A 16,271-nucleotide genomic window follows, 5' to 3' on the forward strand; every position below is an offset into this window, starting at 1 on the left:
AAAGTATCATTTTCATTTAAATCTCCACGGTTTTCTTTTTCTTTTTTCGTTTGAAACTTTATTTTTGTTTTGAAATTTAAATTAAAAAAATCCGTATGTAAAAGCAAAACTAGGGTAAAAAATTAAAACACACAGTAAAATATGTTATATAGAGGGACCTCAATGTTTTTACTTTCTAACCTTGGCGGATTGTATTATGCCCTTGGGTTTTTGACAGTGTGAACTTTCGAGAGCGTGGCTTCGGCTAAAATGCTTGTCTCTTTTGCGTACAACAAAAAAGCGTGAAGTTCTCAATTGTTGTTTCTGTACGAAACGGATCGTGTGAAAAACCAAAATCAGAACCAAAAGAAAAAAAAAAAAAAGAAAAATCAAACGGAACGATTGAATCTAATCTATTGTTCTTCACCAGAAGCCCTTTTCAGATTTCCCACTCCGCAGCGGCCCATCTCCGATCAGATCTGTTCCCTTCTCTCTAGATCTGCCCACCCCTCGATTCGTTTCTCTCTGCTGAATCTTCATCGCATTATGCAGAATTCTTACTCCTCAATGTTCAATCATGAACATTTCCACTGACTGGATCGATAAGGTTCGTGCATCGAGTTCGCTGCCATGGGATCGGCTCAGTCCCGTGCAAGTAGCGGAGGAGAGGGAGGAGAGGAGGAGGAGGAGGAGGAGAGAGAGGAGGAAGACGACGATGGAGACGATAATGTCGAGCCGGCTAGGGCTGAATTGGAGACTTTTTGGTGAAGAAGGTTCTAGAGCAAGAGCCGGAGATGCTACCACCGCGCCCACGCATTGGCGTCGCCGCTGTCTCCTCAGCCTTCCTCTCTCGGCACGCCTCGATTGGGGCCGGCGATCAAGGTTTGGGACCCGTATAATGTCCTGGCGCCGCCGCCGCAGCTGCCTCCGCCGCCGGTGTTCACGCGAAGCTTCTCGTCCATTTCGATTGACGACGATCGGGGTGTTATGGAGGTTTTTCTGATAAGCCATGGGGAGTGTGAGTTGAATTTGAGGTCGGACTTGGTCGGCGGGCGGTGCCCTGAGGCGGCGTTGACGCCGAAAGGTAAGCGTCAGGCGAGAGCATTGGCGGTGTTCTTGAACTCAGGGGGTTCGTTTCATGCCGTGTATTCGTCGCCGTTGATCGGGCCCGATCGATGGCCGTTTCAGTTTGCCAGGTAATATCCTCGGATTATGCTCACCAACTGTTTGTTTATTGTGCTCTTAGGAATTCAATTCTCTTACTCGTTTTAAAGCTTGTTATTGTTTTAATACGGATTGTTATTGAACCAAGATAACTTCGTCTGTTAATCTCTTGTTTATCGTCTGTCTGAATTTGAGGGAAAGCTTTGTTTCAAATGGCCAATGAAGCCATTCAGAATCTATGAGGTTTTAAGTTTTAAGAATAACCAGCTAAATATGAAATGGGCAATCGCAATTTCTTTAAAGCATTAATAGCGTAGTTTAGGCAACCAAGCACAAGCACAATGAGTTCTACTGTCCTTCAGCCAACTATTATTTCATATTGAATTCTTTACAGCCGAATGATTATGTTCATGTTTTTCGTTGAATTCTGGGGAGTTAGGCATCAATGTTTCTGTTGAGGTTGGATTAAAATGGTTGACAATTTCGGCTATATTTGAAAACTGTCTCCTTTCACTCTTATCAAAGCCAGGAATTTGATCGAAAACGGTCGTTAGCTACTACTAGTCAAGTGGTCGTCACCTGTGTCTGATGTTTGATCCTTTTTCTCTGCATTATTTCTTTGAATTGTGTAAATTGTTTATGCGACGAACCTGCAGGAAATGAATTTTTTGGAAGAACAAATACAAAATTCAGATGCACTTATGGAGATGAGCCAGGGACACTGGGAGCGTTGCCTCCGATCTGAGATATATACACCTGAAACATTGAGCTTCATTGATCGAATCCAACCTGACTTCTCCGCACCGGCTGGAGAATCGCTAAGCAGGTGGAATTCCGTATGGTTCATTTTCTGAATAGAACCATCTTGGAACTCCCCGAAAAGCTGAGGTCAGATGTTTAATCATATCATCCCAATGAGAATCAAGGGTTATCACTTCAAATGTCACACGAACTAACCACCTCAATTCACGATCGAGATGGGAATTCTCTCCCATCACCACATTGGGATTTTCCTCATAGGCAGCGACACGGTTTCACAGGAAAAAGTCTGGCAAAACAGGCTACAAACTGTGACTACGACCGGAGAGCATGAAGCTGAAGACGAGGTATCCCCTCGAGATAGTCACCAAAGTGCACTAAATAATCTAAGTATGAGAAGCTCTTCCTCATGTACGACTTGTATCGGCATCTTCACACATTCAATTCCAATTAAGTGTCTCCTCACAGGCCTCCTAGAATTCAGCTTGGTAATGCTGCACAAGTTTTGCATTGCAGATTCATCTGTGACTGTTTTACAGCATTCACTAAAATCAGGCTGGCAGATAAAATCGTTGAACGACACCCGCACACCTAAGGCTTCTCTAATGAAAGAAATTCCACTTCCGTACCGATTCCAACACCACGAGACGAGACGATCTGTTACATAATGGCCAAATCTGCCATTTATATATATTTTTGGAATGAACTTCACTTTTCTTTCCTTTCCTCATGTTTTTTGCACTAGCAGGCAATATTCCTGTATTATTATTATTATTATTATTATTCATGATAGATTCAACCCCCACCCAACCTCACACAGAATTATGGCAAAAGGAAAGTTGCTGTATCAAGTGATTCTTTTGATCTGTACCATTTATCATTGATCTCATATGATTGATTAAACTTTATACACACGTACGATCTTTTCACGAATGCAGGTCGGTATTGCAGCTTGAGATCAGTCAAGTGATGGATGGAAGTTTGCTTGGTTGTTTTGATCACAAAATGCTGTTCTTTTTTATTACCATTTGCAGACATTGTTGAGTGGAAGCAGAAACTCCTGTTTGGCATAAAGTACTTTTCTGTTGTTGGGCTGTCCTGAGTAATTGGAGGGGAAGAACAACCAAAATTGCTGCTAGAAAGTAAGCTTTTTCTTGTTGTCCCAAAACGGCGTCGTCACATGGGCTGTGGGTCTGAGAGAAAAGACCCCATTGAGACTGAACTTGTTTTACCCATTGAAATGGCCACTCCACCTCGAAATGGAGGAATCTTTCTGTACTTTGAGGAACGAAACCAGACAAAAAAACAGACAGATCAAGGAGAAACAAGCGCTTTTGGATCAGCAAACATACAAACGACACCGTATTTAATGTGGACGCTGCCCTTCTCGTGATGTTCATTGTTCAATCACCATTCCAACAGTTACCCACTTCTCAAACTCTGCCTTTTTACTGCTTTATCCTCTCCTTTTTGCCATATTTATGTGAGCTGTTTTCTTCTTCGTTGGTTGCTATATTCCTTGAAGAGCTTTTTTTTCTGACATCAATGGCTGCCACCCCGCGCCGCTTCTGTGTTGCCTTGTCTCTGGCTGTCTTCGTCGCCATTGCAGCCGGAATTCAGCCCTCTTCAATCTCGGCATCTCCGGCTGTTTCACCCTCATACAACTTCTCTTCTCAAAATATGTCTTCGTTTTTTCCTTCTCCGAGTGATGAGCGTTCTTCTCCGATGTCTGCAGCTCCTTCGAACTCGGAGGCGCCCGCGCCGGCGCCGGACTCCGGCGAGTTCATGGGGAAAAGTGGGTCCGGTTCTGTTGAGCTGAATCTTGACTCTCTCTGTATTCGGTCTGACCTTTGTGTTTTTCTTTAGTTAAGACTGTTTGTTAATGTTCGAGTGTGATGCTTTTCTTGTTCCTTGAATTGAAGATTTCATGTGTTGACATTAATGGCAATTTCCATTGGAATTGAAATGTGTTTTAGATCTTAAAATTATTCTTCCATTTGATTTGATGTCTGTTTGTGTCACAACGCTGAAATTTTAAATAAATAGATCGTATATGAACTAAAATAAATGTTGTGAAAGTTGGATCTGGTTTTTCCCCTGAAATTAGGGGCTCACCAAAACATTCTAACACGACAAACTTTCCACACACAAAATGAGATTTGAATTTTTTTTTTTTTGAATGTTGTTCGATTGTTGCCACTTGTACTAAAGGAAAAAAAAAACCCACTCCACCTCTGTTATGAATTAAAACTCACAAAATTAAATAATATAAAATAATATTTATTTTTAAATAGAACATGAAGTTTAAAATTTTAACAAAATATCATAATTGAATCAAAGCCTAACTTAAATATGAGGTATTGTATACTAAAATAAAGTAAAATTATGCTATATTAAAAAAAAGTGAAAAATTGGGACATTTTAAAAATACATATTAATTCTTTGTCATTTAGCGAAAATTTTTCAAACATTTTTTTAAAACTTATTTGCGCGTAAAAATTGTAGATTTTTTAAGTGAGAGAATCATCATTTAAGTACAACCTATGAGATATAATCTTTTATTTTTTATTATTTTTAAAGGGGAGATATAATCAAATTGAAACTTTCAATCAAAATAATAATATAATAATAATAAACCTAAATCATATAGAATAATAATAATAATAATAATAATAATAAATTGCAATATACCCAAAATCATCCCAACCAAATTTGTAATTGAACATATTTTAAAAATGATGAGCTTCTCCCCCCTAAATTCCTTGAAAATTTTGCCGTTTCAGATGGGACAGGAACCGGAATCAGCTTCCTCAACAGACCGTATGCAGTATGCCATAATCAATGAATAAGAAAACTAACCACTAAGCAGAAACAGATTTCGAATGGGAATTTCAAATCATTCTTCAATTGAATTGTTGTTTCCTTTGAAACTCTGTTGGCGCCGATACTCAAGCAATCCCAACCTCGCGACATGGTTCAACAAATACGTTGATAAATCCAACGTCCATTCGTGGAACTCGGTAATTGCCGATTTGGCCCGCGGCGGATTCGGTTGAAGCTCTTCGCGCCTTCTCCTCCATGCGAAAGCTGGCCCTAAGCCCCAGCCGGTCAAGTTTCCCCTGCGCCATCAATCCTGTTCGGCTTTGTGCGATCTCGTCGCCGGCAAGCAGACCCACCAGCAAGCCTTCGTCTTCGGCTTCGACACTGATCTTTTTGTCTCGTCTGCGCTTATTGATATGTACTCGAAATGCGGCCAACTGAAGGATGCACGACAACTGTTCGACGAAATTCCTCTGCGAATGTGGTCTCCTGGACGTCCATGATTACTGGGTACAATTCAACTACTAAAACCTTTATAGTATTAACACTCTCGCTGTCCCTCACTCACTTGTGAAGTTCAAAAACGAGACTTCAAAGTTTAAGTTGACAGACTAGGTAATTTAATCTTTTATTCGGTGGATTTTACTCTCACTTGTGGTTGAAAAACATGACATCCCGCTACGATACCATTTTAAAACTTAAGAGTAAATTAACCTTTTGTTCATATTTTAAGCACTACTCCTCACTTGTGGTGTCAGGTACAATACAGGATCTCTTATTCTAATACTGTCTTACAGGTACGTCCAAACGAGCAAGCAGACAATGCGTTGTTGCTTTTCAAGGATTTTTTGGAGGAGGAAACAGAGGTTGAAGATGGCAATAAGATTCCTCTAGATCCCGTCGTCATGGTTTCGGTTTTATCGGCCTGTTCTCGAGTATCAGAAAAGGGAATCACTGAAGACGTTCATGGGTTTGTGATAAAAGAAGGCTTTGATGGGAATGTTGGAGTTGGCAACACGTTGATTGATGCATATGCAAAATGCGGGCAGCCTTTGGTTTCTAGGAAGGTGTTTGATGGGATGGAAGAGAAGGATGAAATTTCTTGGAACTCAATGATTGCAGTGTATGCTCAAAGTGGTTGTCTGAGGAGGCTTTGGAGGTTTTTCATGGAATGGTGAGGCATGATGGCGTTCGCTACAATGCGGTGACCTTATCCGCTGTTTTGTTGGCTTCTGCTCATGCCGGGGCATTGAGGGCGGGCAAGTGTATTCATAATCAGGTGATTATCTTCCATCCAACTAATTTGATTGGTCGGCCAAGTTGGTTCTTTTGTTTTTGGCTTGCACCCCCAATTTACCTGATGAGTAAATCTTTAAGTAGGCAAGTGTTTAGCACCAAGAACGAAAATGGTATTTCATGAAAAGTTTAGGGGCTGAAATAGAACATTCAAAACTTCAGGTATGTTAGGGATTAAGACTGAATATTTGGAAGTTTAGGACTTAAAATCTAGCACAAAAGTTGAGGACCAATATATGAGTTTAAGCTATTCTTCATTCGAAATTTTTTGAAGTTCAACCTTCCAAATATTATTGCGAAAGAAATGACGATCTGTAATGCATCTGTCTTTTTCCATGACTCACTGCTTTAAATGTGATGGTCTCTGTACGAACAATAGTAATGCTTGATCTGCTGGTTCATGTAGGTTATAAGATGGATTTGGAGGAAAATGTGTGTGTTGGTACCTCTATAATTGACATGTATTGCAAATGTGGAAGAGTTGAAATGGCAAAGAAAACATTTGATCGAATGAAGGAGAAGAATGTAAAGTCGTGGACGGCCATGGTTGCTGGTTATGGCATGCACGGCTGCGCCAAAGGAGCTCTTGACATCTTCTACAAGATGATTCAGGCCAGAGTGGAGCCAAATTACATCACTTTTGTATCTGTTCTTCTGCGTGCAGCCATGCCGGTTTGGTAGAGAAGGCTGGCACTGGTTTAATGCCATGAAGTATAAATACGATATCGAGCCCGGCATCGAGCATTATGGTTGCATGTTGATCTTTTCGGACGTGCAGGATGTCTCAGTGAGGCTTACAATTTAATCAAGGGAATGAGGATGAAGCCTGATTTTGTAGTATGGGGCTCTCTTCTTGGGGCTTGTAGAATCCACAAGAATGTGGACCTTGGCGAGATTGCCGCTCAAAATTGTTTGAACTTGATCCGGATAATTGTGGGTACTATGTTTTACTTTCAAACCTTTATGCAGATGCTGGACGTTGGGCAGATGTCGAAAGGATGAGAACTCTAATGAAGAACCGCCAACTTGTTAAAAACCGCCCGGCTTCAGTTTGGTCGAACTGAAAGGCAGAGTTCACGTTTTTCTGGTTGGAGATAAGAGCATCCTCAACATGAGATGATTTACAAGTATTTGGAAAACTAACTTTGGAGCTTCAAAGATAGGCTATGTGCCAAACATGACATCAGTTCTTCATGATGTTGATGAAGAGGAAAAGAAATAATCTTGAGGGTTCACAGTGAGAAACTCGCTGTTGCTTTTGGAGTGATGAACTCTGCAGCTGGAACAACCATAAGCATCATTAAAAACCTTAGGGTCTGTGAGACTGTCATACTGTCATAAGTTAATTTCGAAAGTCGTTCATCGAGAGTTTTTGGTCCGAGATTCAAAAGATTTCATCATTTCAAGGACGGATTATGTTCTTGTGGAGATTATTGGTGACACTTCTGAAGGACTTGATTGGTACTACTTTGAATTGATTCAATCAGATTGTCAGGTGCGGGACGAAGCTAATGATGCTTCATATAAAAGTCCCAGCTATACTCGAGTAAGCGATAACAGTACATGTCATTATTCTGAAGGGAAAATGTTCTTAAGTTTACCAAAGAATGACAAGAAGATTGGTTTTTTTTCTCTCGGTTGATTTGGTAGATCAAAGCTTACATGTTTCATAGGCTTGAATCTAAATTTATCTTGCTAGAAGCTTATATGCAGCTGATAGCTACTCTATAAATTGTCAGCTGCTTAATTTTACGAAACAATTTTTGAAGGCAACACAGGGTGAAGTATCTGAACTATCGCGAGCCTCTGATCTTATTAAACAAACACGACATATGCTCAAAAAATCCGCAAAGGGGCAGCTCCATTTGACTTCAATTATTTGAATAACATTTTCAATTACAGATCACAGACTATTGGGTATGATTGGATTGAATGTGGAAGGAATCTGTTGTTGAACAACTGAAGTTCAGATCAAGAACAACCCCACCCCAAAAGCTTGTTCGAAATCGTTTCTGCCAGTCGTGATATTGGAGAGCGATATGGCTTTGACCTTTCTTTGGGGAATCTGAGAGAACTCTGGAGGGACCTGTTCTCACTCTTTAGGAATTTTATCTGTGGTGAAGCTCTTTAATGGCCTCTCTCTTTTCATTGTTTCTCCTGGTTAACTCCTCCTGATGCTGGCAGATTTTCCTCCATGAGCACTGTCACCTTTGAGTTTAGTTCATTCCATGTACTCTCCCACTGGGCAATAGCCACCAATGATGTACATCTTTAACCCGTTGTAGTTCAAACTTGTTCATCTTTAACTCGGGTATCGTCTATCTCAGCACGAGCCGCGATGCTTCCATACATTTTGTCATCTCTTGCTTCAACTATTTCATCAGAATTATGATTACATGTCTTACTTGAAACCAATTCATCTCTTAGCTTGATCAGGAACTCTTTGTCCAAGATGTCATTGTTACATTTGAGGCTGCCATCGACAGAGACGGATTTGAGGCCTGGACATTTGATATTGCATCGGAATATTTCGGCGTCTGAAGGCGTGGATGACCCAGAAAAGAGAATGTTAACAAATATGAACTTCAAATAGTCGTATTTTTCAGCCAAGGATTGGTAAGATCTATTGTACTCTTCAAGCATACATTTGATCTCTAGTTTTCTGTTTTGATATTGCCCATCTTCTCCAAAGCGGTTATTATGGCCTTCATTTTCTTGTCCATGTCTGAAACTGTTGGAACTGGTTAATTTTTATATCAACTGAAGATATTTGTAAGGTTAAACAACCATCAAGTACTATAGTTTGATAGATTTCAATTCGAACCCCATGATTCTACACATTTCAATTTAGTCCCTTGTTTTGGTTAAATCTCTGAAAATGTCTCTATCATTACAACATGTGAACAATTTTTTTTTCGGGTTAAAAAACTATTTTAGTCCCCGTATTTTCGGTCTATTTAGTCCTCTATATTTTTAAAATGTTTCTGTTGGTTCTTGTATTTCAACTTTACTTCATTTTAGTCCTTAGTAATTTTTTAAATGTTCGTTTTTGTCCTTGTACTTTTAAAAGGGTGATCATTTTGGTCCTTGCAAAATTTTAACATAAAATTCTACGCATAACAAAAATCTTAATATAAGTCATGGTTACATTTTAAGAAATATATTGAGTGTAGTATCCTATTGAAGTTGTGATAGAAAATGAGATTGAAGATAAAATTAGCGATTAAAATGGTAACTTTTTAAAAATGCAGGGATCAAAACAACATTTTGGAAGTACATGACTAAAATTAACCAAAATTAAAAGTACATGGACTAAATGGATATTTTAAAATTACAGGAACCAAATGAATCCACGTACTAAAAATATAGGGGTCTATTTTAACCCATCTTTTTTTATGTTGCATATCTTCTTTCTTTAGCCGAGATGATGAACACAAACATTCAGTATACTGTTTGGTAAATTCAACTTGTCCCCCCATTAATTTTTTACCCAATTCAAATTCTTTACTTTTGCCATATATTTTTTGAGTGTCAACTCATTGTCTCTCTACCACATCGGAAAAAAGTGTCATAATACAAAAGTCGAATTAACCAAACTAGAGAGACTAGATTGAGCATTTTAACCCAGAGGAATCGAATTGAAATCAAGCACAAACTAACGAACCAAAATGGTATTTATAACCTGCCCGCTCGAAAAACAGTGATGAGAGAGGGATATAGAGACCTGATTGAGTTGTATGAAGTGTGCAGGAATGAAGAGGACTGTCGGAGCTGCTTGAATCTGCTAAGCAAAGGAAGCTTTGTTTTTCCATGGCGACGTTTTTTTTTCTGAATAACAGTGAAAGCAAAAGACAGGCAGAGGGAAAACTAAAGAATATAGAAGCCTGAAAATGGAGGTAATGCATCTCTTCCATTTTTATTTTTATAAAAAAATAATAATAATTAATTGTCGTATAAATTAAATTCAAATATGCAATTTCAACTTTAAATGAGGAAGTTATTGGCCCAATCCCAATCTTGATTTGCACTCTTTATTGCGTTGGGGAAAAAAAGGAATCCGTTAGTCTCTTTACAGCGAATTGGCAGTTATTTAGATTAAGCATTTTAGTTGTTTTTATTTTTATTTTTTAATTTTAGTTCAACGGTAAAGTTTTGAATTTATCGAATAATGCTGGAAACCCATCAATAAATCACCCAAAGGAAGCCAACAAATGAATTGAAAACAAAAAGTATAGAATCAAGTCGCCAAAAACACCCCAACCAAAATACTAAGGCTCGTTTAATAGCATTTGAATTTCTTGTTCTCATGTACCAATTTGTGTTTGGTGCCCGTTTCTCGTTTCTCATTTTTTTTAAAATGTTACCAAACTGTATAAAATTTTAAAATAAAAAAAATTAAGTTTTTTTTTCTCTCATTTCCAAGTTTTTTCTACGCATAAATAAATTTATTATTTTATCATCTTTTACTTATAAAATGCATAATAATTGTTGATGCAAATTCTACCGAGCTCCGAGGTTGGTCACGTGGTAATTGGCCAAGCTGACGAGGTGCGAGCTCATGCAAGGTAGGATTTGCAAAAAAAAAAAAAAAGTACACTCTGACGCTCAAGTCAGTATAGGTGCGAGCTCAAATAGGTCATTCTCAGAGTAGAATTGCATACCTGAGTAAGAAGAATGAGAGATCCTTTTATAGGCGGAGTGAAAGGACACGTTCGTTATGGCCGTTACGACCAGCGGTTAGATGTCGGGCTACAGGTCAGTAATGATTGAGGTCGACTATGGATGAGCTCAAGCTCGGTCATAGATGAGTTAAGAGCTCGGCCATAGATGAGCTTATGGGCTCGGTCATAGGTGAGCTAAGGAGCTCGGCAATAGGTGAGCTTGGGAGCTCGGCCATAGGTGAGCTTGGGAGCTCGGCTATAGGTGAGTTTATGAGCTCGGCCATAGGTGAGCTAAGGTGCTCGGTCATAGGTGAGCTTTAGAGCTCGCAATAGGTGAACTTATGAGCTCGGCCATAGGTGACCTATAAGCTTGGCAATAGGGAGCTTAGGAGCTCGGTGGTAGCTTAGCCATATCTCGCCACATGGTATGTCATATTTTTGCCTCCAACAATAATTATTAAAAGTAAACCTAACATAAAAATTTTGTATATTTAATTTGAAATTTAATTTTCATATAAGACTTCTAATAAAAGTTAAAACAAAGCAGAAACAATTATCATGCAATTATACTTTTAAATTTTCAAGGAACATGAACACGTCTAGTTTTTCTTTTCTCTTCTTCTTCTTTTTTTTTAGTGTATGTCCAATTCTAGTTAAAAAGATACACGAGGCATAAAAATAGTTTTTATTTTTTTTATAATAGTACATCACAATAGAGAAATATAGATTCAAACATATGACAGATTAATTCTCACATTGTTATCCAAATACAAATACAGTTCAATGATTAGAACTTTATTACCATCTAAAAAGTCTATGGTCCTATAATTGTTGAACTAAAAAAATGTTAAAGTTGTCAACAATTTGAAAATAATTTCGTCTTCCCAATGGTAACTACCTATCTTCAAAACTTTTAAAAAATAATTATTTTAACATTTTCTCAGATTTAGGGTTCAAATTGGTAAAATTAAAGTTTATGATAAAAAATTATTCACTAAACTATGTATAGAGGTTAAACATTAAATTTGCAAATTTTATTTATTTTTTAATTAAATTCTTGAAATAACCACGTCACAAGTTAATTATTTGTTTTAATTTCATTATATTTTTGTTTTTTAATGTTTGTGGTTACACAATTTATTTTTGTGTATATTGCAAAATGTAAACATAATAAAATGACAATTTTAAGTTAACACAAGACAAAAAGAAAAAAAAAAAGAAAATAACCACAAACAAACCTCAATCTGCTCACTACTCTGTTCTAAGAAAACTTTTATATTAAATATAATTTTTAGATGTTAAAAAAAGAAAAAAAAACATTAATCTTTTTTAAGATTTATTCATTTGAATCCTAATTTTCAATTTCATCCATTTATCACTTAAACAATGTTTAGTTTTTTTTTTTCCTAAAAAAAAAAGATTATGAGTTTATAAAGAGTTATTCAATAATTTTTTAGTACAATATGTGTGGGAGGAATTTGAACTTTAAGTGCCTTAACGAGTTAGAATTAGCAAGAGTTATTAAATAGTTGATTTTGTACATTTATTAAGGGACACTTGCAATTATGGTAAAACAAAAAAAAAAAATAAAATTGCACATTTAGCATCACATTTAAGTTCTATAAATACAACAAAAAAAAATTTAACGAATACCTAAATAATAAAGTATCGAATATATCCCCAAGCTCAACAAAGTATGATATGATTATCTGATTCTGATTATCTAATATATCTATCATTAGTTTACTATTGATTTACGTTATGTAATATTATAATTGATTTATAGCTGATATACTATTGATTTACTATATATTCACTTTTTTTTTTTCAGGTTGACAAGTTGATCCAGACCATGCACGTCCAAAAAGAGCTTATTTATATAACATCACTTTGTAATCTTATGCTTGCCAATTTGTCGATAATATCATGTGTTTCCCCCTTATTTATTAGGACGAGTGATTCGGTAATTTTCGAATTTGGAATTTTGTCCCCATGCTCGACATTTTACTGTTCTATATTTATGATATAATTCTCTGATTCTGATATACCTATGATATACTTTGAATATACATGCTATATATATTGTGTGTTTTATTTACTTTATTGATTTACAGTTGATCTACTATATTGATATAACTATAATATTTATTTGTTGGTATACCACTGATATATATATAAAAATTCTAAAAAATACAACTGTTGTATCAGAGGATCGTAAGAAGCCATTGACAAGAAGAGGAAGCTTCGCGTTAATTCATCTTCTTCGATTTTAGGTCCAATATATTTTCTTATTATTATATTTACTTCTAACGGCGAAGACAAACTTCTCCTCCTTCCTATTTCCCCTATATCTTGTTTTGTTGTCTCAATTTCTATGAACTTGCTACTTAGCTCTGCGGCAATATCGACCAATTCGCTTATCCCGACAGTGCATATCTTTCATATGGATGATAAGGAACCTGAAGCTTATTTAGGAGATGTGATCCACGGCTGCGTTGAGATGGTTTGGTAAGTCGGTGGATCTCACAGGCGGCATGTAACTTAGCATTGAAGGCGTCGAATGTTGCGAATAAAGGCCAAAATTGAACCGAGAGCTAAAAATGTTGTGCCGTGGCGGAACCACTGTCCTGAAAGCAAAATCGACACGACCTTGGTGCTAAATCATTTTACTACCAGTATAACTGCCCAAGGTTAACACAAACCACCTCCGACTCAGACGTGCACTCGTCGGAATGGAGTAGAATCAAAACTAGCTCAGAAAATCTTTAGGAACACAAAATTGAGTAAAGAATGAGAGAGAGAAATGAGTGATTGAAGAGTGGTGGGAGACTGCCAATTTATAGTGGTTGTAAGGCCCAAAATATTTTTTCATTTTCCAAGAATTAACAACCTCCAAAAAAACCTATACAGGTGTCCCGTTGATGCCAAACTCCCTCCAACCTGTCACTTGTCCTTTGACTCCAATTTGAAGCTATTTGTTTTACATGTCAATCCCAACAATCCTCCCCCACGAATGTCAAATAGTAAATTAAAAATAGAGAGAGAAAGAAAGAAAAAAAGGTTTTCTGAGCAAAAAGAAAAATAAATTTTAATATTAATATCTCTCGATTTGAATTAATGCCTAGTGAAGTGAGACAACAACCTAAGTAATGAAAGTGAGTTACCTCTTGAACTTTCAGTAATTATAGTTGAGACCTCCACAACACATTTGAATCCTCGATTTGATTCATCAGCGATAGTTGTCAAGTGTTTTTTAGTCTATGCACATACATCTTAGGTTATCGTGAAAGCTCTAGAAGGAGGCTTCACAAACTCTTTCATAGAAGGTGGCCTCACCTTCACAGTCACGTTGTCGCTTCATCAAGTCTATCATAGATAAACCACTCAAAAACTGAGCTATGAAAACTTTGAGCATTATCTATCTCAGGTCCATGCATGGACCACCCAAAAAGAATATGGATTCACATGTTCACTCACACATACCATATCCATCGGTCCATTCATGGACCACCAAAAGAAGGGCTATGAATTTACATATGTTCCACTACATCTATCAATCCATACATGGATCACCCCAAAAGGACTATGGATTCAGCATAATGGCTCGAGTCCCATACATCCTGAGGAGTCCAAATTACTCTTCTTGTTTGGCCTTTGGTGAGAAGATCCGCCAGGTTTCCTCTCGGACCTCACATACTCCAAGGATACAATTCCATCTTTCAGTAACTGCTTCACAACTCCATGTCTTAGACGTATGTGGCGTCTCTTACCATTGTACACATTATTTTTTGCAATTCCTATGGTAGCTTGTGAGTCACAAGTGTATGGATACAGGTACAAATATTTCCCCCACAGTGGCACATCTCCAAAGGCTCTCAGCCATTCAGCCTCTTGCCTCTATGACCTGCTAGTTCTAAAACTGCTATAAAACTCGGATTTCATGGTAGATCGAGCAATGTAGGTTTGTTTGCCGATTTTTTGCCGATTTCATAGATAGCTCCACCGCCAAATAAATACATACCCCTAGTGGAGCTCACTTCATCATCATTATCTGTAACCCAGTTTGCATCACAATATCCTTCTAGCATAGTAGGAAATTTGTTAAAATGGAACAATAGTTCATCATTGAAGATCCTTAACAACCGACGTAGAGCAGTCCGGTGATCTTTACCAGGTGTTATGAGTGTATCTACTTAGTTTGGCTTACTGCATATGCAATATCAGGTCTAGTGTAATTCATTAAAAATATGACACTAGCTATAATCTTTGCATATTCGATTGAGATACACATCATACACTACACCTATCACGCCGATTTCTTTTACGATCCATGCTAGCATCATAAGTGTTCTTACAGGTAATTTATCCAAGTGATCAAATTTCTAAAGCATTCTCTCAAATGTAGTGTGATTGACATAAGGAATATCCATTATCTTTTTTCCTTATTTTTACCTCAAGTATTACATCAGCTTCTTCTAAATCTTTCATTACAAAATGTGAAGAAATGAGCAACTTGGTCTCATTAATAATATCTAAGTTTGAACAAAGATGAGCATATCATCAACATACAAGCATATTATCACACAATCAACTCCAGACAATTTTGAGTAAACACATGTATAAGAGCAATTTACTTTATAACCATTGTTTACCAAATGTCATTAAACTTTTCATACAATTGTTTAGGAGCTTGTTGTTTTAGGCCATAGAGACATTTTTTAAACTTGCATACTTTATTTTCTTGACCAGTAGCTAGAAAAACTTCATGTTGTGTCATGTAGATCTCCTCTTCTAAGTCACCATTAAGGAAAGCTGTTTTACAATCCATCTGATGTATTACAACCCTCGAATAGCAGTCAATGCTATCAAAGATCTAATTGTAACAATCTTGGTTACAGGAGAGTACGTATCGAAGTAATCAATGTCATACTTTTGTGTGTAACTTACAACCACTAGTCTATCTTTATATTTTTTCTATCATGCCATCTGGTCTCATTTTTCTTTTAAAGATCCATTAACCTACCATAGGTTTATTTCCTGAAGGTAATTCTACCAATTCCCACGTTTGATTCATAACTATGAAGTCTAGTTCACTTTTAATAGCTACTTTCCATAGACTAGAATCTAAGACATTTATAGCTTCTTGGTAGGTTTTAGGATCATCGTGTATTAAATACATGCAAGCGAATTGATCGTCTATCTTGTCAAAGTTTTCTACTAGATAGGAATTAGGAAGTCAGGTCTGAACTTTACTAACTTTTTTTTTTTGCCTTTTATTCTCCTAGGTTCAGAATCGTTACATTATTGGATTTAGGTTCAAGATCTATCATATCAACAGAAGTGGAGGGCAAAGACATGCATGCAGTTTTTGAAATACCACTAGAGTCACCATCAGTTCTAATCATAGGAAGATATTTTCAAAAAAAAAAAACTGCATCTCTATATCACATATTGATTTATCATTCAAGCCCATGAACCTATATGCAAAACTATTTTGAGCATAACCAATGAAAACACAATCAAAAGTTTTAGATCTAACTGTTGGTTTTCTGAATGATTGATATGCCACCTTTGCCAAGCACTCCCACACCT

The 16,271-nt window shown here is 37.1% G+C and overlaps 1 protein-coding gene, 1 non-coding gene and 1 pseudogene across 2 annotated transcripts; 2 read left to right on the forward strand and 1 right to left on the reverse strand.

The window, feature by feature from the left end:
* Positions 1–508: 508 nt before the first annotated feature.
* Positions 509–2,816, forward strand: LOC111016913 (uncharacterized). The gene is given in 8 exon segments (XM_022292484.2): positions 509–724; positions 727–782; positions 784–1,138; positions 1,141–1,175; positions 1,800–1,962; positions 1,965–2,199; positions 2,201–2,486; positions 2,488–2,816. Coding segments are annotated over 8 exon segments (1,266 nt in total). The 5' UTR covers positions 509–609; the 3' UTR covers positions 2,509–2,816.
* A 1,932-nt stretch (positions 2,817–4,748) lies between these two features.
* On the forward strand, positions 4,749–7,458 carry LOC148207101 (pentatricopeptide repeat-containing protein At3g26782, mitochondrial-like; annotated as a pseudogene).
* A 404-nt stretch (positions 7,459–7,862) lies between these two features.
* LOC111016915 (protein NETWORKED 3A) lies at positions 7,863–9,830 on the reverse strand. Its single transcript, XR_015788174.1, has 2 exons — positions 9,743–9,830; positions 7,863–8,758 (listed from the first exon to the last, which is right to left on the reverse strand). It is a non-coding gene; the product is annotated as a protein NETWORKED 3A (transcript).
* Positions 9,831–16,271: the final 6,441 nt, after the last annotated feature.

Source organism: Momordica charantia, unplaced genomic scaffold (assembly GCF_013281855.1).
Source record: "Momordica charantia cultivar OHB3-1 unplaced genomic scaffold, Mcharantia_2.0 BLBB01000186.1, whole genome shotgun sequence".
In the NCBI taxonomy this organism is placed as follows: domain Eukaryota; kingdom Viridiplantae; phylum Streptophyta; class Magnoliopsida; order Cucurbitales; family Cucurbitaceae; genus Momordica; species Momordica charantia.